This window comes from Phaethon aethereus, assembly GCF_964289735.1.
Source record: "Phaethon aethereus genome assembly, chromosome: 20".
Taxonomy (NCBI): domain Eukaryota; kingdom Metazoa; phylum Chordata; class Aves; order Phaethontiformes; family Phaethontidae; genus Phaethon; species Phaethon aethereus.
The window spans coordinates 10,650,670-10,673,334 of record NC_138596.1 but is presented as its reverse complement, the minus strand read 5'-3'; the positions used below and the strand labels follow the sequence as shown (position 1 = coordinate 10,673,334).

Below are 22,665 nucleotides of genomic sequence, written 5' to 3'. Positions count from 1 at the left end.
GAAATACCAGAGGTGTGAAATTAAAACCTCTTTGCGCTTACTTCTTTTACCCCTCTGCACCTGTGGAGTGTCTGTCAGCAACCTTGCTCTGTGTTTTACTCAGTAATGTACAGAGCAAGGGGGACTTCACACTTAATTTCTTTGTTCTTATGGCTAAATTTTATGTTCAGAGTGCCTGGTGCCACTCCAGTGAGTGTTTCTGAATTACTGATTTCAGTTAGCCTCACAGATTATGTTGGTAATGAGCCATATTTACTGGTTAATTTTGTCTTTTCTGTTTCCTGAGCTTTTACTGTTTTGCATATCTTATGCCCTGGACTCTCTGCACTTGGTATTCTGTCCTACATAGTGACTTGTTTCACATGCTCCTCTCATGAATATCTGTGCTGCATTATCAGCATTCTCCTTCCTGCTCTGCATCCCACAACAGCAATTGCTTTTGGCTTTACTTCATCTTTCTTGGTTTACTGTCTCCCTCAATATCCTTTCTCCTCCATGCATTAGTTCATTCAGTATTTTTCATTTAGTCTGTTGCTTCCCCTTCTGGCCACTTCGTACTCTTGATAAAGAAGAGACCAAATAACGAACTTTGTGCCATTTGACTGTACCATCTAGGTGGCTAGTAATTAATTCCTTGTAAGCAAGTCACTGTAATATACTTCTGTAAACTTTTCTGTTTATTACAATAAAGAGGTTAATATGTATGAATGTAACATCTTTTGTTAAGAAAGTATTGTCTCTTATCCATGTATATGTGTTAAATCAATTTTATGGGTGGTTTGTTTTTTTTTGCATCCCCCCCCTTCCTGTCCCCCCAAAAGTGGAAAGAGTAATGAAAGGGGAATCAATATTAGCTGTGACTCTTAACTAGTTCTGTTTACATTGGGGAAAAGAAGCAGATGAGTCTTCCAGGATGGGAGTAAGACAAACTGTTGACTTCAAGCTAGCAGACTTCAGTAGACACAGGGAATCTGTAGGCAAGATCTTGTCTAGATTTGAGGAGAAGAATAAACAACATTAAGAAGAGAAATCCAAGGAAAACTCTTTTATTCAAGTTGCATATAATTTTGAAAGCTCTCGCTTTCAACTGTTTAGAAAAATGGCACTAAAGTATCTGTTCAAACAACTATCATCGATGGCCAAAGAGCCTTGGAAATAGTTTCACTGTTACAGCAGGACTGGCAGAGGGAACACATATGTTGTTTCTTGTAGGATCCATAAAAATAATGCAAAAAACATCTTAGAAGTTGTAATGAAATGTGTATATTTTAAATAGTGATCTTTCAGGGTCTGGTATTCTGTTGTCATCCCTTGTATAATACTTTTCAAGGCAATTGCATCTTGGGCTTTGATTTAGTTGATTTAGATTTGATTTGATCCTTCTTCTCCCTTACAACTTCTTTTATGTTTTTTCCCATTGCTGCTTTTGTTTTTTTTCTGTCCTTCTGTGTTTGCTGCTGGATGTGTTGGCTTGAATATGTTGTTGGGCATTGGGCAGGAGACATTATAATAGGCTTTTTAAAGTGGGCTTCTTTTTATTGATAACTTTTTCTATCTAATGGATAGCGTTATTGCAGTGTCATATAGGCTTTTGTTTTGGTTTACTTTTTGTTTTAAGTTGTACATTCTGAGATCTCCTTGGTGTAGTTACCCTGACTTGCTGGAAGAGCTTTGTTTCAGTAATAATCTATTATTGCAATATGCTCCCTGATAACTTGCAGAAATAAGACATAATGCACTGTGTGAACAGAGTTGTCCACGTGGTAGTAGTTCATTTTAGTAAACTAACATATGGTAAATGCCACTATAAGACAAAAAAAGAGGGAATAAACGTGGCTAATATTGGTGAGCAGTTTATTTTATGGCACTGATACATGAGGAAGAGGTGAAAGAGTTCAAGGGAGAGGAATTTGACTTGAAATTCTGTTATTGGAAGCAAAAGACAGAAAACTTTTTTTTTTCAGCTGTGGGAGTTTTGAGTAAATTAAATTATCAACCATGATAGCCCTGTCTGGGGTAACGCACAGGGGTGGACCTTTTAAAAAGCATTGCAGAATTTTAATGTGCATGCCAGTGAAGCAATTACTCCCATCACTAGATTGGACTATCTGATTTAGTGTGTCAGATTCTTTAAATGAACATGATATGCCAAATGAAATAATGGGCACAAATTGAGCTGGCATCCTGAGTTTATTCACCACTTAATAAATTATTTCTTCGGCTAGCTTTCAATTACCAGGCAAATAGAAGAAGCAGATGTCTCGGACATCAAATATCCCAGCATTAAGCGTTTCATTTGTCTCGCTGTTCAGTAGCTGCACGGAGACGTAGAAATAGTTTGAAATTTTACGCTGGGAAAAGCTGACTAGAAGACCAGAGTCATTTAACGTGTCATTAAACATGATGGAACAGACTGATGTGACCTGTGAGACAATTTAAATTATTGGCTTCCAATCAAAAGGTAGGAATGACCTGTCAGACCAGTTTGACTGTGGTTGATTATTAATCGTATCAAAGTTGTAAAAACAAGTCTATTCTCTTTGTGGCTTTTTTTAATTGTTCTGACAAATGCCCCCCAGCTCTGAATAAAAAAGATTTAAAATAAATTCTTTGAAGAGTTCATGAATTGATTGCAACCTGTAAGTCGTTTGCACTGACCGACCTGAAGACCAGACTCTTGGGTTTTCTGCACAGGATGGGCACAGCAGCAAGGATGGCTCCAGTCATGCTTACAACCTCTGTCGCCCCGCGGCTGTGAGCACCCCAGGGCCCCGGGCTGTCGGCACCTTGGCTTTGGCATTAGTTAGTGCGGATCTGAGGATATTCCAGCTGAGACCAGGGAGCCGTAGACAGAAGCTCTTATGAGAATGGAGGACTGCTTCAAGCACCTACCTTTCTTTTTAGCTAGTCCCTGGCACCAGGAGCTGGGGAGGTGGTGGAAAAGCCTCTTCTACCACAGTAAGATTAATTTATATCTGCCTGGCACTGCCAGAGGGAGCCAAGTAATCGAACTTGTTTGTTCCTTTCCAAACACTATTCTTATGTAAAAGTATAACGCGGACAATAAAGAATCCTTCCCAGCTCATTCAGGAGGTGAGTTTGATCCCATTGTTGGATAAACTCAAATAATCTTGATTTGTCAGGATAGGGAAGTTGCTGTGCCATCTGAATTGCTGATGCGGGGGTGCAGTGCTTCCATTTTCTGGTCGAGAGGTGCTCGTTCTTCATCTGTTGTGAAATGACTTCTGTGCGGTGTTTGTAAAGCGCTTTGATATCCTCTGTAGATGAAAGGTGTTATATAAATGCAAATTTCATTCCTTTCATTTCAATTTCATTTAATAAATAAATAAATTGTTCAGGTTTTAGTGGGAAGGGTGCATCTGTATTCTGGATATACCTGTGGAGAGAGGTTAAGGCCACTGATTGTCTTTCAGAGCTTAACAGAATTAATTTTCACTTGTACAAAACAGATTTTGCAGGCTGAATAATAATGAAATAAGTGAAGAATCCACTGGCTCTGTTAAATTCAGTGTCTCATCCCTATAAGTAAGGAAACATAGAAAGGAGATGCATTGCTCAATTAGCATTTTAAATTAATTTTTCAAGGCTATTTACTGAGGAAACTGAAATTTTAATTAAAATAGCAAATCAAGTAATTCATTCAAAAGCTTTATGAGATTCTTTTTTCTGTCATATTGAAAAAAAAATCCAGTGCTTAAAGACATGTTTTAAAGCAAGAAAAATTACATTTAGAGTAAAGAACAAGTAGTTTCCGCAAAATCCTGCGGTTCTTTCAATAAATAAATGGTACTAAAATCGTTGGGTGATGAGGATGTTAGATACTTAATACAAATATGTCCTAAAAATGTTGTGGTCAGAAATACAGCATATTTGTTTGAAAAAGATATAACCTAATAATAGAACATATTCCGGTGAATATATTCCATATGGTGTTTAAAAGGCATCTACATGGAGTGGCAGATAAAATGTTTTTTTGGATTGATAAATGGGGCTGTGTCTAAGAGAATGAGCGTGGAAGAGTACTTTTTTGCGCAAAACTTATTATAACAGGGAATATAAATGTTTTAACTTAGTAATTTTTTTGCTTTGGATTGTCAATACTGCTAATTCATGGGGCTCGTTCTTGGTGCTCGTAGCTTTTTTTTTCAAATCACTTTACTATTAGAAACTGTTGCTATTGGTAGTTGGCAGTGCTGTTTCAGAGTTCTTCAGACAGCTTAAGAAGAGGTTGATCTTTTTTATGGCAGAAAATGAACTATACAGTTTTCCACTTTTTGGTGAAATCTTGTATGAATGGGAAAAGAAGCTCTTAAGTTGTTGGAATACTTAATATTGTTGAAATAATTGTCTTAGTCCTTAATATTTGAAATATATATGCTCAACAAATGATTAATTCAATTGTAAGCTTTACAGGCTATTAGTACAAGAAAGGAATTAATACTGTATAAATTAATACATATAACTGAATATTTATAAATTAATAATATAGCTATTTCATTTAAATATCTTGCTTTGAATATCCATTTAAAATTTATTGTAGTTTGGACACCAGTGTAAATCAGCTTGCTCAACATGTGCTTTGCAGTTACGACCTGCTATTAATTTACAACAATATTGCTAGCTACGTGTATTCCCTGAAATAGAGTTCCAGGGAGCAGAAACGTTTCCTGCTCGTGCTAGACTGGGAGTACGTGGAGATGCCACATGGTTTGGGGGGTAAAGGGCTGCCGCGAGTACGGGTGCAATCTGGGAAGGGGACTTGGGTTACCAAGCTGCAGAGGGGGAGCACAAATATAAGCCGTGAGACTCTCGGCATTAAATGGCGATCTTTTTAAGAATAGGAATTGATTTAGTAACTGCCAATAATGACAATTCCTCCATGACCTCTAGTGTTTTTTTCCCTTGATGGTTGCTTTTCACTCCTTAAACTGGGGAGGACAAAAAGCCCAAAACATTGTCAGAGTGTGTTTACTTCCTAGCTGTAGCCCTTGCCATTGCTGTGCCTTCGTGTGCCACAATTAAGTGCTGCATTAATAAAATTAATGAAATTTTATTCCTTGTAATAGTATTTTAAATTAGAAATGAGACATGCCTTAATTGTGGTTGATAACATGCTTGGAGTTTCTCAGTACACATCATGCCTCTTAGTCCTTTGTTTTTAGCTTCTAGAAACCTTTCATGGTTTGTTAACATCTTGAACTGATCAAAATATTCTTAGTTTTGCAACCAAAATATAGAGCATATTTCTTTTGACAGCCAGAAGACTGTTCTTGAATGGTTTATGCTTAATATGAAAAGCAAGGAATGAATGGGTATTGCCAGTTTGCTTCAAAACTTGTCTCCTATCTCTTTTCCAGTTTCCTTTTGGCAGACGCTTGCCGTGCGATATCTATTGGCATGGGGTATCGTTTCATGATAATGATATATTCTCAGGTCAAGTCAACAAGTTTCCAGGTACCTTACTTCTGTTTCTAGTTTAAACAAGTTCTTTAAAAATATTATTCTTTTAACTGTTTCTGCGTTTTACTGCTTTTTAGTGTGAATTATCTGCCTAATCAGCTGATAGTATTTTTAGCGTATTTCTGGTTTTGGTGGGTGATTTCTGCTTAGGGGGTAAGAATATCAGAATGGGTGTCTTGAACAATTTCTGAGCTGAAATTTGTTTTGGAGAGAAAGTGTTTTTGATGAAAAGAATACTTCCTAGGTATGGATTTAGGAAAAATAAGAGTGTTAGGCTATAATTTAAGTATGCAATTATTGTCTGTTATCTAGCATTGATAACAGTGCTGTATCTTTGGATTTGCTTTTGATTCTAAGTGGAAAGAATCTGTTTTGTTTCGTACTCTGGCCTTTCTCAGGGAGAAGCTCAAAGCAGGGTTCCTCAAATGGATTTTTTTAATATCGAAGAGTTCATGTCAGCCCTCATTTTATGATGACTCTTCTACTTTTTTAAGCTCCCTTTTTTCTCGTTTAATCCCTCTTGAGATCTCTCTAAATAAGAGCTAAGAGCTTAGGTATTGACTTATCTAAGCCCTTTACTTCAGATTTATTGCTGCTGTGTTAGTATGCTGTGAGAATGAGAACACTCAGATACCAAACTTTATGCTTTATTTACCCTGACTTTCTCCTGTCTGTGGGAAGTTCACATACAGGTATCGGATGGTGTAGTTTTCTGGTGGTTTAAGAATGTGCTAGATGAATGTTACCCCCTCTGTATTCTGGCTTCGATGTGGTAAGCAAGTGGCCTCCACAGTAGTCAGAACCAGAGCCCTTCAGAAGTAGACCTGATTTCCAGGGTTGTTGCGCTAACTTGATGCTGGGTTTTACTAAATTCTTTCTCTTGAAAAAGAGATCATGATGCTTTTCTTAGTTACTTGTCAGAGATTCAAAGACTCTTGAAAGGGTTGGTCCCCAGGGAGACTTAGAAACTTTGCCATAAATACAGCTTTTTAGTCACGTTCCTAGTGGAAATAAGACTTCAGCAAATGTGTGTGTGTCCTCCTTGTACCTTTGGAACCTCCTGGCCAAAATCAACCGCACTCGACAGAGGTTTGCAGTCACAGGCTACTGAATTCCTGTAGGTTTTGTGGAAATTAGCTGCCCATGTAGGAAAGAAGCCCACAGATGATGTTCTCACTGAGAAAGAAGCTGCAGCATGAACCTTATAAGCTGTAATAACTGAAAGCATATAAACAACACGAGAGTAACCCTGAATGCCTCGACCGTGGGAAGAGCTTCTACCGGAGCTCTCTCAGATCTGGGCATGGCATGATCCAAGCACAAGATTCAAAGCTGCAGGAAAGCAGCGAAGTTTGGCTGCTCTCAAAATAACCTGGTCTTTCTGATGTAGTTACTTGAATGCAAAATAAACACGGAGTGGTTGATTATATTTAAATGACATTTTTACCTATTCCTGGAATGATAGCGAACTGGGACGATTATTTTGGATTATGGCAAAGGTGGTAGTTAGTATGTGGCTAAAGCTTTCCCTCTATTATTCTGAGCTGTATTTTTGATAATTATTTTTTTCTAATACAATACAATAATACAAACAATATCAAATATGGTGGGGAAATGTTACAAATATTTTGTCAGATTTTAAATTTTTAAAGGTCTTCAGCTTTATTGAAAGCAATGACTAGAGTGCCTTACCAGTAGGGTGAGCAATGATGTAACAATTTACTTTTAGAAGTGCAGGTTTTTCATCGCTTTTAGACACTGTCTATTGTTTTCCCAGGCATGACGGAAATGGTACGTAAAATTACACTGAGTCGTGCAGTGCGAACAATGCAAGATCTATTTCCTCTTGAATATAACTTCTATCCTCGATCTTGGATTCTGCCAGAAGAATTTCCCCTCTTTGTGGCTGAGGTAGATTACTTTTACTCTCGGAATGTATAACTTGTTGGATATTGTTGCCATGTCATTCTTTAGTTTTTCTTGCCTACCAGATTATTTAAAATCACACTTGGGTGTTGGGGAGGACATCAATTTTCAATGAAAAATCCAGACATAGTCTTGATGAACTGTTTTTGTTTGTTATGTTCTAGAATAAACTTTAAAAAAATTATGCTTCTCTGCAATGCCAAAGAGATGTCTGAAAATTAAACATGATAGAACCATAAGCTCGTTCCCTGCATATTCTACTGAGTTTAAAAGGGCTGAGGTGGTTCCAGTACAGTAGTGTGTGGAGTGTGGTACTTCACCAGGTTCATTGTCACTGAAGTCTTTTTAGTCCACCCTACCTGTTCTATCCAAATCCTTCAAAACAGCATTTTGTACTGTGCATTGTTAAATATACCTGCATCTTCCTGAATAATTGTTTGTTTGAATCTCTTGTCAGACCATTGCTTTGTTTAAATATTCAGAATGTAATAAAATGACATTCTTTTTCAGCTTTTTTTGAAAAAGTGATGCTGTGTGTTGCTATTTGGTTCTGTTATTACAGATATTTTTTAAAATATTGTATGTGTTTGTTTTAACCCTGTCTGACTCGCTAGTGCATTCTTGTATTCTACAGTATCCTCTGATTGGAAAAGTGAGAGAAAAAGGTATGGACTTTAATAGACTTCTATACTGTGTGTTACTTATTAGATAATTACCATATCCACAAACCAATTAAATCCATGAACATCTTTTAATATATACTCTTCAAGGGTGCTAGGTCACTGCCATGGCACTGCTAGAACAGTAAGAATTAATAAAATCCCCAGTACTTCAGCCTTATTGCTGTAGGTGTAAGACCAATTTTTTAAAAGGATTGTAAATTATCCAATCAATTTAGCAATGACAGGTAGTTAAGTGCAAATAACTTGGAAGTAAACTTTCAAAATGGTGCACTGGGGTTCTAGTAATGACTCTTTTGGGACTCGTGCCTGTCTCGGTTACGAGGCGCTGAGTTACGGCAGCAATGTGGTCTGTACAGCAGGTTAAATGCACAGAGCCGCACGCTGTCAGCAGGTGGCACTGCAAATAAATACTTCTCTCTGGTTGAACGGTTACTGCAGTGAAAACGATTCGGTTTTTGTTCCAAGAATAACAGATGTCCAGTAACACACTCCTAGGAGTTTCCTTTGCATATGTTCTTCCATCTGTGTTTGAGAAAAGCATAGTTCTTGTTATCAAACATTATATTTTATGTTGTAAGAGTTTGTGTTCTACTTAACGCAAGTTGTAATGTAACCCCTCCAAAACAAGAAAAAATGCAAAACAAAAAATTCCAAATCCACTGTGAGCCATAAATGGTTCAGAACGCTTTTCGCTTGCAGCTTCATGAGTTCTCAGTAGAAGTTCTTGTCTTTTCTGTTGTTTATTTGTTCATATGCGGTTTTTTTGCTTTACAATCAAGGGCCCCTAATGCTGCTGAAAATGTCAGCTCTCTGAGACTGAATTTGCATCTTATTCACAAACAAGTACAATACAGCATTGGCAGTGCCTGCACGTTAAACATACCCCTGTAGGAACTGGCATACACTTGAATATGTGAATGCCATGTGTACATTTGTCTGAGCAAAAGATGATTTAACCATCTTGGGTACTTCTGGAAGTAAAGCTGTATTGTCATGGGCTGCAACTAATAAATACATAGCTCTAGATATGTCACGCTAAAACTCATGTTGCTGTACCTTTGCTATTGCTAGTATTCAAGCCCTTTAGGGCATAGTTAATTACCAAAGTCACAAATTCTGTGTCGGTGTAGGTTAGACATGAGAAGATGGTTTGGTGCTGTTTGTAGTACAGGATTTTGTCGCAAAGGGCTGGACTGAGAAATGAACACCTATGAGATTTCGCCTGTGATAGAAATGTCTACTGAAAGAAGAAACTCCTTGAGAATTTAAATCTCACTGCCTCCTCCTGAAGCACTACAACATTGCAAAACAACTTGTCTTTCAAATACTCTTATTGTGCCTCACTTCTGTAGACATGATTGTGAACTTTTATCATATATTTATATCAATAACTAAATCAAATACTGTCAGTTTTTCTCACTTTCCACTATACCTAAATCCAGGTAGAAAAAACACTAGAGCTAATCTAAGATTAATCTTCTGTGCTTTAGAAGCCAGTAATTGATGAGAAAGCAGGACTCTTGAGTTTGTTGTGGATGCACTTCATATTGGGAAATACCAACAAAATCATAGTTCCCTTAGTGTCATTTGTATTGAAATGAAATGATAGGTATTTTTAACAACGGCTTAAAACTTCATTTTACTAAGTAAACATATACTTAGCTATTTTCAGGTATTCATCTCTCCTTTACCTTCTAAAACATTTTGTGCTAACGTGTCACCATAACAGAAGATGAATTACAGATAAGCAAATCTCTCAGGTGATCACCCCTTCACTACCAGAGAGGAATCTGTTGGAATCTGTGTGCTAAGAACTTATTTCTAGTAAGAAATTACAATTTCAGAAAAGTAGCTTGGGATTCAAACCAGGGCCTTGATTGCTCTCATATTTCCTTTTGTATTGTCTGTGAGAATGACGAATAGGCCTAGTATGATTGATTTTTAATAAGAATCTAATTTGGATAATCTAATTTCTAGCACACTATATGTTTGGTGGTTGAATCAGGTTTTCAGCTTTTGGATACCTTTTAGGCATAGACAGGCTTTGTGCTGTCAAATCTTAGAGCCCGTTATGTGCATTTTTTTCAGAACACTGTATTTATTTAGCCTGTGTCTCCTTTTGAAAGCCAAACCTGCAACTGGATCAGATTTTCATACCGTTAGACATCATACTTTCCTCTTGCTGTTGACTGTAAACAGTTAACATGTTTTTAAAGATAATTTCCTTCTGTCAAGCTGCATACACAGAAATATCTCATTTCATATCAACTAGTTTTCCCTACATGACTGGATTTTCTAATTCTGGACAAGCCTGCTTATAATGAGAATTTGAAAGAATATAGTTGAGGGGATTGTAGAGAATTTGAAGACAACTGTCAGGGATTTCCTTGAAGATCAAGAAACCATCTTCTTTCTTCAGGACAGTCAATCCGCTGAAAAACAGACTGACTCTTGATTACTATTCCCTCTTTCCCCACCATCCTGTCTTCATCTGCCATGTGTAAGTTTTGATGGACTGGAAGGCCCAAGTAGTCTATCCAGTAGAATAATATCCAGGCCTTCCAGTCCATCAAAAACGATGGAGAAAATTATTTCTGTTCTAACTAAATGGAAAGAGTTAAGTATGAGATCTATGAGACTAATAATTGTTAAAATGCAGGACTTCAAAAGCAGGTTGCTGTTGCATCTTTAACAGTAGTCCCCAGAAAGTGTTATCTGTTTTGAAAAGGCACTGCTGTAGCAGAGGCGTGAACAACAGGCATGGGAATGGGAGGCAGATTGCCCCGGCTGGTTTCACAGAGGTTCTTTATTACTTTCTGCCCTAGTAGACTGTGATTGGCACTTTGTACGTACAACTGGAGTTGTAGTAGGGTATGTTTAGTTGTGAAGGTTCAAGATTAACCAAGTATCTTCTGGGATGCTAGCTTTAACGTGTGAACTAGAGAGACTCCTCTAGTATGCAGAGTAATGTCACATCAGGGGAAGATTATTCTTTAGTGGTAAAAAGACTAGGGCATAAATCCTGCTTTCCTTCTTTGCACATCTAGGCCTGCTGATCTACTTGGACCTATTTATCCACATGCTGTTTACGTAAGCCTGATCTCCATTGTGACGTTTTATCCGTCAACATGACCTATTTTGAAGGAAGATCTTATCATTGAGTTAGTGTGACACTTGTCCATGAGAAAAATCCTAGTCTAAATAAGTAATCTTGAATTTGTGCTGTAGCTGGCAGGAAGGCTTTTAGCAGCGTGATTCTCAGTGAAATAAATAACTGGATAGGATGGATCCAGAAGTCCTTCAGGCCTTGGCAACGTCACTGCTGGCAGAGCTGTGCCTCTCCTGTGGCTCGGCAGCCTCATGTAGTCTCAGCAGAGGGTGTTGTCTGAAAATCGTGATGATCTGACCGGCGCTTAGCCTTTTCCTGGGTGCTAATCTTTTCTCTTTCATTCTGCAGTGCCAGGGCTGATGGTGGCAATTGGCTGTTTTTTCTTTGTTAGCTTGTATCCTCAGGTGTCTTAAAATCAATCTCCAGCTGTTGCTGGCGAGCTGCAGGCCTGTGTGAAACCAGATCCCCAACCCTGTTCAGCAGTGTCTGGCTGAATAGAGAGAATAGCCGCTGCAGGTCTAGTGCCGCAAAACGTGTGAATGCAAGAAAAGAGTGATCTGTACAGTGACATCCCTCCATTTTGAAAAGAAGAGATTTTAAATCCTTTATGTTTTTGAATCCCATGAGTAGACGATACATATGTTAGCCTGTATCCTGCGTTTTCTTTAGCTGCATTCTTTATTAGGGCTTCCTGTGCCAGTGCTATTAGGAGTTACACGAGCTACAGTCCTTCAGCATCTATTCATTGAAACCTGGATTTTATAGTGGCATTTTGATAAATTACAATTTGTGCTCTGATAATTTCTTTCCTCCTAAATACTTGTGAATGCAGTGCTCCTGTATTTACACCTGTAGGGATATTAATCTATATGCAGAGAACAGTGATAGAGCTGGGGAAGCTACAGAGGCTGCCTTCCTAAGGGCTGCCCAAGAGGGTGATGCGGCAGTTCATTTTCAACTGCTTACACAGTCCTTGACCTCCAAACCAGTTGCCAGTTATCATAGAATCACACAATCATAGCATGGTTTGGGTTGGAAGGGACCTTTAAAGGACATTTAGTCCAACCCCTCTGCAGTGAGCAGGGACATCTTTGACTAGAGCAGGTTGCTCAGAGCCCTGACCTTGAATTTTTCCAGGGATGGGGCATCTACTGCCTTTCTGGGCAAGCTGTGCCAGTGTTTCACCACCCTCGCTGTGAAAAATTTCTTCCTTATATCTAGTCTGAATCTACCCTCTTTTAGTTTAAAACCATTACCCCTTGTCCTATTACCTCCCTTGGGTTTTCTTCTTGTTCTCGGTATGTGCCAGCTGGATCACTCCATTCACACTCCACTTCCCAAACAGCTTCTGATAGCAGCGAGCACCACTGGTGCTGATGGGATTTGGAGAGACGACAGACAGGTAGCCTTTACCTCAGGTAGCTGCTTTTTTCCTCCTATGCTTCTGAAGGCTGAGACATACTAATTTCACTGGCATAAACATGCTCATATTCTTTGCTTGCTGCGTGTTGTAAAACATGCCATGTTTATGAATAGTTTTTAAAATCCATCTAAAGTATTTCTAAGTCCTTCCTGGCTTCATTTCTTTCTCTGTCTTTCTCAATTTCACTTCTGCTAATGGAGGCATCCAATTCTCTGCAGTTACTTTTGCTATGCAAGTAATAAATAAACTAAAATTTATTTAGGCACTGGAAGATATGTATGTAACATGATAGATCTGATAGTCAGCAGATGTGTCAGGCCCTTAGAGTGACCTAGTTACTGCCTTCCCAATGTTTTCGTCCTCAAATAAAATGCATTGAAGCTTGCAAAGTTTATGTTTTCTTCTTTGGGGATGTGAGCTTTGTAGGCAATTCAGATGGTATAATTGCTCTCTTCTCTTATGTAAAAAGATTCCCTGATTATATTGATTTTTTTTTTTTTGAGAGAGAGAGTTTTTAGTGAACATGTACTATTTATAAAAGCACAGATTTGAATACAGCAGTTAGTTATTGGAGCTATGTTTAATTCTGACTCACTGTATCCAGTTGGGAATGAAATTAGCCTCCAAACATTCCCTGCTAAATGAATGTCTCAGTTTAATGTGTTCAAAGGCCAAAACAACCTTATTGCAATAATTATGTTTTGGTCTGTTAACAGTGTGTTCCAGGTGGGATTATCTAATTTTCTCAGAGGTAAAATAGCTGGTTGTTTAGTAAAGAAACATGTCCATTTCCTTTTTATTTTTTTTATTTATTTATTACTTTATTTTTACTTCTTTATGTAACTTTAGTTTGTTAAAACCAAAACCTCCAAAGGTATGTATTGTTGCTTCCAAGAAGCTATAAAAGGCTATTGTCTGTTATAGAGCCAAGCCCAATTTATGACCCAGAAATTAAGCTGCTGATGTCAGTATGTAGAAATGACAGTGGGGTTGAGCAAGAAGTTGAATGTGAAACGTTTGGATCTAGATCTGAGTTTTAGAAGGGTTTTTTTTTTTTTCCTTTTTATTCTTCTCACTTTATGTGTGAGGATGCAGATACCTCTATAATCCTATAATTCTCTATAATTCAGTTTTGTGCCTCATCTTACTAAGGCCACATCTGGGATTCTGTAGGACAGTTAGGTTCTGACAAACCACATGTACTTAACCCCATCACTGTTATCATAATTTCTGTTTGTGGTAAACCATGTCCCTTTTAGAACCCAAGAATCTAAGCCACAGTGTGGAAAAAACCCTCAAGGTATGGGTATAATGGCTTATACTGTACTCATGGATATTTACAAAGCAGCAGGAAAACTGGATACACAAGTATAGAGGTTCAAGCTGTTGTAAGCAATACAGATATAGGTCATATAGTCCTCTAGTGACATTCTTACAAAGTATTAAAGTTTACTTTAACAAACAGGGATTTTTCGTGGAAAGGCACTAAAACCAACGGAAAGATACCGAAAGGTACTGGTTGCTAACCTAACTCCTCTCCCTCCTCCGCCTTTTTTCTTGCTATTTCTGTGACTTGATGCTTTTTATACATATGCTTACAGAGCATTAATAGGTGTCAAAATTTCTTACTTAACTGTTTCCTTTCTAGTGGGTCATCTCCCATCACACCATACATAGTAAGTTTAGTTATCATAGAATCCTAGAATCACAGAGTCATTAAGGTTGGAAAAGACCTTTAAGATCATCAAGTCCAACCATCAACCCAACACCACCATGCCCACTAAACCATGTCCCGAAGTGCCACATCTACACGTTTTTTGAACACTTCCAGTGACGGTGACTCCACCACCTCCCTGGGCAGCTTGTTCCAATGTTTGACCACTCTCTCAGTAAAGGAATTCAACAGAAGCTTGAAGAGCGCAGCATCGCTTCACATCCCTGCATTTTTCCCTTCCCTGGCTTTACAGATGCTCAGAGGGCTCAGCTGAATCGAAAGGGAGGGGGGCAGAGCCAGACCCTGCATTTGCGTGAGCTGGTTTTCACTACCCATTTCAGAAAAAAATGTTTTCTGGAATGATTCTATTAACTTATCTTGTTATCAGTAAAGAGTGGTTGACATAATTTTTAAGAAATTTGCAAAGTGGAAGCATTTCTTGGACAGAACTAAAATGTATCTTGTGTAGTGACTTTTCTAAGCGTTTTTGCATATTAAAGTGCATTATGCTGTGTAGATGGTGGGGCTGGCTGTTTGCAAGCTCGTACACTAGAGTGCACTGTGTTTCACACTGGAGCAGCACAGCACTGGTGCACGCCTGAACGCAGACTGAACATCTGCGCGAGCTTAAGGAGACCGCAGGCCAGGCATGGAGTGCTTTGTAGATTCATCCAAAGGTTTTGATTTGGTACTAAACATCATCAAATTCTCCACCAACTTTCCTCGCTTTCCTGACTTCACACTAGGTACATCTAAAGAAAGCGTGTGAATTGTGTTACGACCAGATCTTCCTAATACAAATCAAAGCCACTGAGAAGAGTTGTTGAAATTGTGGTAGAATTTTCTTTATCTTGCATTGGATGGGAAGGTCGTAATTGCATGTCAGGCCTGAGGGGAATTCTGCTATAATGTAGAAAACCCTTCATTTTGGGGAATGGTGGTAGATAGCAACTGAGGCATAAACTCTATGCTTTGTTTAGTAAATTTGTGGTGTTTGCTTAATATCTGTACATGGCTTTATTCCCTAGTTTTGCTAACACTGGGTATCTGATTGTGATAAATATTCAGTGGTGGAAAAAGGTATTATCAGTGCCAAATTTTTATTTTATCTTCCCTTCTTCGATATTGTTCGTCTGCATTCATACCTCAATAAATAAGGGGACTTTCCTTAGGTTAATGATTATCTTTCTCAGTAGTTCTTCAAAATGCAGCATGAAAGTTTAACTTTGCAGTTTCATAGACACTAGTGACTAATAAAATGGATCTCACAAGATATACAGCATTTCATTCTATAAATTGGTGCATAACACTAAAAAGAAGTTCCTGGACTCATTTGTACAATACCTTGTTAAATAAAATGACCTTTTATGTGTACTAGTAACTCCGTACTCATGCTTTTTTGTTTGTCTTTGTGCTTGTCAGCACTGGCTTATCTTCTACCTTTTTTGCACGGTGTTTATGACTATAGTGATGTGATCATGTTATTTTTCTTTTTATTTTTGTTTATGAACACAAGTTGTTGGCTTTCATAGTATCAGGACTTCTTCTGCCCCAATTAGTGTCTTTCAGTGTAATTCTTTTCCTTCTAGGTTCGCATGATGAAAGACAGTGATCCATCCTGGAAGCCCACTTTTATTGTAAAACCTGATGGAGGGTGCCAGGGGGATGGAATCTACCTCATTAAAGACCCAAGTGACATCAGACTGATGGGAAGCAGCCAGAGCCGGCCAGCTGTGGTCCAGGAATATATTTGCAAACCACTGCTTGTTGACAAACTGAAATTTGATATTCGTCTTTATGTCTTACTGAAATCTTTAGAACCCTTAGAGATTTATATAGCCAAAGATGGACTTTCTAGATTTTGTACAGAGCCCTATCAAGAACCCACTCTAAAAAATTTGCACCAGGTTTTTATGCACTTAACCAACTATTCGCTAAATATCCATAGCGGGAATTTCATCCATTCTGATAATGTAAACACTGGCAGCAAGAGGACTTTTTCAAGCATTCTGTGCAGACTGTCTTCCAGAGGAGCTGATGTCAAAAAACTGTGGTCAGATATAATTTCACTGGTGATTAAAACAATTATTGCACTGACACCCGAACTGAAAGTTTACTATCAGTCTGACATACCAGCAGGAAAGCCTGGGCCAACTTGCTTCCAGGTGGGTTGGAATTTCTGCCAGGAATGCAGATATTTCTCTGCACGGGTTAATCTCCTGGGTGTTTAATTCTTTTTCTAAAAGCTTTCTCTAGTTCCGTTGCTGATCACTGGTTGGATGCAGTGCATCCACTGAATAGTGCAACCTGGGCAATGCATTGCATGAACTCGGAGTTTAGATTCTCCTCACCCACATTTGACCTTACAAAACCGTCTCCTGACCTATGTTACTACTTTCCATAAACACATATGGAGCATTTTCAATGGGTATTGATCGTTAGTAGCAGTATTCACTCCAGTTTCCATCTTCTAGGTGTTATCACTATGAAGCTTTGCAGCTCCCTAATGCAGCTATGATGATGGCAGTTTTAAGACCCACTTGTCATAGATATTAAGATTCCATGTTGACAGATGCAGTATTTAGAGGTGGGGGTAGTGTGAAAGTAGCCGTTAGTATCAGAGACAAGTGGTTTTGCTAATTATTCAGCAATATAGCATGTTTCTCAGTTATTTCTCTTTTGTCCCTCAAATGTTTCTTTTTCTTGAATGTTGACATTTGGATGACCATTGCATTCTCTAGAACGCTCTGAATAGAATGGAAGTAACACATTGCTTGTTATGCACAGATTTTAGGGTTTGACATTCTCCTGATGAAAAACTTGAAGCCCATGTTACTAGAAGTAAATGCAAACCCCAGCATGAGAATAGAACATGAGCAAGAGGTAAGACCTCTGAACATGATAGTGATATTGGAATGAAATTGTTTAGGTTTGGTTTTCTGTTTTTTTTTTCCTTGTTTGAAAGATGAAATCTGTCTGATAATATGAAACCTCCAAGGTTCTTTGTAATTTTTTGCTTGAAATCATTGCTAATCTTATACACTGGAAATATGACTTACTGGAATTGTGAAAGCTCTCCGTCATCTTTGTCATAAATACATTTATTCATCATCCCCTGCAGTTGAATTAATTGTGTTTAGGGGATTGCTAATATTTTTTCCATATTTGCATACATAATATAAATGGTAACATTGGTAACAATCTTTTTTTTTTTTTAATATTTCAGTTTACTAGAGGAACTTGCCAAAAATTGTTGTAATGTCATACTGAAAATGTTAAGGTATTTGTATATTCTTTAAGTTAAAATATTTTGTAATCTGTGCGTATTTAAAACATTCATGACATGCATGAAGTTTGAGCAAATGTGGAATAAATAATCCTTAGTTCTCTACTGAAAAATTGTATCCCTTTGTAATCTAAAGCTTTCTCCTGGAGTATTTGAAAATGTCCCAAGCCCTGTTGACGAAGAAGTGAAAGTAGCTGTTATCAGAGACACTCTTCGTCTAGTGGATCCTCAGAAAAAAAAGAGGAAAGATACCCAGTAAGTGTGACTTTCCTTGGTTTTTCGCATTAGTATCTTGCAATAATTGTAAAAGTGAAATTGTTTTTTTCCCAATTATGCTAGTTTGTCCAGGACAACGAGTTCCCGACTGTTTGTGTGACTCCTTTTACATCCACAGTGTTACCTCTCTCAAAAACCTTGTAGGATATTAATTGGTGGTGTGGTACAAAATGAGTACTTGGATTTGTGCATCTGCCAGGGGAAGGTCAGGCAAAAAAACCAATTAATTATACTTTCTGTTTAGTAGCAGCAAGTCCACCAAATGGCATCTCACAGCTCGGCACTGACCACTTCACATGCTACTTTCTTATAGGAATGGCAGAAGTTTGGCAGGAGTCGTGCAAGTGCTGTAGCTCAAGGAATTGAAAAGGTCCACAAACTGATAGTAAATCAGGCTTTATCAGTTCCCCTGGAATATCCTACCTTTGATTCAGAACTGGTGCAAACAATTTAGTAACTCAGGTTTATTTATTTGTACTTTTACTTGAGGCCTTTCTTTTATTGAAAACGGTCATGAGATGTAAATTTGTGTATTAATTTGCTTGAAAGTCACAAATTACTCTGAATTAATTGCTCCATTGGAGCTGAAAAGTATGAATATTGTATTTAGAAATTGCTTTCTTGATCTTTGATAATAAACATAGTTAAATCTATGATCTAGAAATGAGAGGAACTGCCTGAAGCAGCTTGCACAGAAATGCTTGTGCTGAGATCAGACTGAGAGAGTATCTTCTTTTTTGATTAAACACCTTGTTTTAAGCAGTTCCTTGGAGACATGAAAGGGAGATTTTTTTTTTTTTTTTTGTCTCTAGAAATTCTTGCTTATAGGCCTGCCTCCATACTAGAATATCGATTTTTGTTCTTCTCTTGGCACCTAGTGGCAAGCTTAAATATGTAATTCATGTTCTATAATGATTTCAAGGGCAAACATGCTGTCCTTTTGTAGACAGCGTCCCATGAACAAGACATGACTGATAATACTTACAAGTTCTGTATTATTATAATATTATTATAGGATCAAACTATTTTTTCAGAGGCAGTGCCACACATAGAAGTTGCTATGGTCAATATACAGAATGTCTTACAAAGCAATCTATACTGTGTGTTTCCTGCACTTAACCTTCACCCTTAAGATTACTTCAGTGCATGGAGCTGAAAAAAGATAATTTTTTAACCTGTAATTATGTAGTCATGTCTTTTTTTTACGCTGAAGTTATGTCAGGCATTCATTAACTACATATTAGTAGTTAATACTACATATGGAAAAAAGGCAAACAATAATTACAAATAAATTCCTGGAGATCACTGGTGTGTAACACTCATTCAACTGAGGATTCTTCTTTAATACATTTTGGATACTAAATATAACAGGATTAGTCGGTGATGAGATAAACCATTGGGTCTTCACAGCAAGAATTCATCAGTGATGCAGCTTTTGTTCAGGATAATCTAGTTAACAAATCATCGTGTTGATGAATATCTGGGTGTCTTCACCATAAGTCAATCCGATTTCTTGCCACAGAGGGCAATATTTGGGTAACTTTTTGTGCGGCTATCCAGGAACTCATGTGTGACAGCTCCCTGAGATTTACTGCTTCTACTTCCAAGTACTTTTTGTTGAACTGGGCATAGCACGTGGAACTTCTTGAGAGAGACATGATCTTACTGTGAGCTTCAAGTAAAGGGCCTCATCCTGATCACCTATGGAGATTTACACCAAAGTAAAAGCATTTGAGGGAGGAACTAAGCACCAGTTGCTTTTGCCTTGTCCTTACTAGCAAAGGTTTTGCAATGCTTTGTGTCCTTTCTCTGACTCATTTCAGTGCATTTAAACCAGTTCTCACGTGTGCGCCCACGTTCCCTCTCCGAACACTCCTACCAGTAACTGCACAGAAATGGCATCATTCCTCTGTTTGCAGGACAGAGATAACAACTAAATAATTGACTGGAGATAGGAAGCTGGACAACAGCTTACCTATCCATTGTAATACTAATTGCACCTGGCAGCAAGGAAAGCAAAATTTGACCTATTAATAGAAAAAAAAATCTGAAAGAATTCATGTTCTGACAGCTAACTAGCAGCAAACATTGTAGACTCTAGTTTTGATGCTAATTAAGTAAGGGACATTAATGTAAGTAAAGTTTTAACGAGATAGAGATATATATATAACACTGAGTTTGAACACACAGGGGAAATACTGAGAAGTCAGAGGTGCATCTCAGGTAAATATTCTGCTGTGGGGATGGATTTGATTTTCCTCTAATTATCTCCCAGATTAAAATAAATCAAGCATCTAAATGAAAGGGAGTTTTAGAAGTCATCCTGAAGTACTTCATTATCAGGAAAGATTAGTAGCTCAGAAATTTTTTTAGTTTAATATTTCTTCATCTTTATGGAGTTTTGATTATTTTGATATATAACATTGATATAAAAGTTAAGTTGAATGGCAGTTTGTCATGCCATACTTAACTCTTAACTTTTCCAGCACAATTCCGGTCTTTACATGCAACAATCACTAGTAATTATCTTGCCACTGCCAATAATTAGCCATTGAAAATCTACAGTGATACAAGTTCAAATGAACATACTTAAATATACTCAGCAGCTGTTGTTCCACATTATGACTGACCTTTTCTCAGTTTTAAGAATTTGTTCTGGCTATTTAAGTACTGAGGTATGTGCTTACTATTTTGTGTGTATAACATGTTTAAACAGAAACTTTAAATGCATGCAAAGAATTTTTTTTTTTTAATCACTGTTGAGGAAAATCTCATTTTCCAACAGAAGAGGAAATCTTTTTTGTTGTAGAGATGAGGCAAGGCTTTGTGTTATCTGTGATGCAAAGAACATAAGGAATTAAAACAGAATAAAAAGTGACACAGGAACATGTGAGGCTTTTGGGAGGGAGGAGCAGTGGGTACTGCACAGTGTCTGCTTTTCCCTGCCAGACAAATCCCGTATACCTCCTACACAGCAGACCGATTCTACACGTCAAGGTCCTGAAGGCAGTAGATATCCGTATAAAGGTTAATGTCCTCCTTGCTGCTTCCGAATCCTCTACGTTAGTGCAATTGTAGCCAAAGTCTGACGACAGCAGAGTTTCCAACTATTAATAGAGAGATTTTGGAGCCATGTGCTGCTCTGCAGGGTGAAGATGTAAGTCAACGGCTTGGAGCCCCTCAAGAGGAGAATCTGAAAGCGGCTCTGCAGGTTACTTTGTTAGGCTGTTTTCAAGCCATTCTATAGCCCAGAGGGTGAGTAGTGTCTGGCTCTGCCTAACCAAGTAGAGCCTGGGTAGCCCTTTCTGAAATCAGAGAAGGCAGCTAATCCGCTACATGTTTTGGTTTTTAATTTTTTCTCTTCTTTAAAAAAAAAAAATCCAGCTAAAAATGCGTGGTTATAAAAAGAGGGTTTCTGGTTTGTTTTTTTTTAAATGGAATTTTGCAGCGCCACAATGTAGAGCCTTTTTTGCCCTAGCTTTGGTTCCTAGACTAGTCCTCTCTTTCTTAGGGATTCTTAATTTAGAACTCATAATTAAGAAATTAAAGCATTTAATAAAATAATATGAAAGATACTCTCTGCTTTTGTTTGTGTGGCAGTACTGTTCTGATGGATTTTAAGGCCTGAGTAGATCATTGCAATCATGCAGGCTGATGATGTGCTGGAACAAACACAATCATTTGTGGCTGAGCTGTTTTCTTGGAAAGATGGAATGTTAAACTCCTCTATAAATCTGCTAAATATTATCAAACAAAGCTTACTTTCTTCTAGCATTACTACAGAGTGAATTCAGGGGATAGTGATGGCCAGTAATCTGGATTCCTGTTCTGAACATCTGTCACTGCTAATTTCAGAATTATCGTGGTGTTTTTTCAAGCTTACATTTTTTCAGCAATGACTTGAATTTATGATCTAGCAAAGACCTTCAGTACCAGATTAGACAGCTGGTCACTGTATCATCAGGATGGAGCTTTCCTCCTTAAGTGAGAAATCTAATGTAAAAAAAGAAAAAAGAGGGGGAGGGAATGTAGTTTCTTTTTACTTAACATATCCAAAGCATCATGTAGAGCAGGGTAGCACCTGTCCCTTCATAGGATCACAGTGTGCGTTTTTTATCGAAGTCTGTAATAGGCAACATGGCCAGAAGACTTGTCTACACCCAACTGAAGAGTGAAACCCGTGTCACATATCGGTATGGGCTAAGGCGGTGAACTGTGCTCCATAATGTTTCTACAAAGAAACTTGTATAAAGCTTGTAGAGTCTTAAATTTGCTGTGGATTTACTTCTTGCAGCAGAGGTGCTGTTCACAGCCTGCTGAAGGTGGGAGAAGACTTCAGCTAAAGGAAATTTGCACAATTAAATGAATGGTCTAATGACACTGAACAACATTTAAAGTAAATCAACGTTACTTATGTAAACAGCGGTTTAATTAAGATAATCACTGATGCAAATCATTGTTTATATTGTGCTTCCAACAGAAAATCCATTTTAAAAGGCTTCACAAACTTCTATTTTTTTTGTGCCTAATTTTGATCCTTACAGTAGTAAAAGGTTTTAGTTTTGGTGTTTGTTTAATTATTAGCAATTTATTCTTCTTAAAATGGCATTAGATTTCAGGAGCAAAAAGGAGACTTAGTTTTGTAGACGAATACTGTATGTTCTTTACTGGATGTTCAATGTAAACCATTCGGCTGGTGGTATAATTGCAAGCCGTGGGTATCAGTTGGAGTGGGTTTGCTCTAAATGTGTTAGAATGATCATTTGT

The 22,665-nt window shown here is 37.8% G+C and overlaps 1 protein-coding gene across 1 annotated transcript in view; it reads left to right on the top strand.

Annotated features, from left to right (window-relative positions):
* Positions 1-22,665, top strand: part of TTLL11 (tubulin tyrosine ligase like 11) — a gene marked incomplete at both ends in the record, with an annotated part of 51,453 nt that overhangs the window by 1,940 nt on the left and 26,848 nt on the right. The window contains 5 exons of the mRNA XM_082009084.1: positions 5,379-5,475; positions 7,259-7,392; positions 15,926-16,501; positions 17,124-17,219; positions 17,759-17,877. Of these exons, the coding sequence (XP_081865210.1) occupies positions 5,379-5,475; positions 7,259-7,392; positions 15,926-16,501; positions 17,124-17,219; positions 17,759-17,877 (1,022 nt within the window). The remainder of the gene's footprint in view (positions 1-5,378; positions 5,476-7,258; positions 7,393-15,925; positions 16,502-17,123; positions 17,220-17,758; positions 17,878-22,665) is intronic.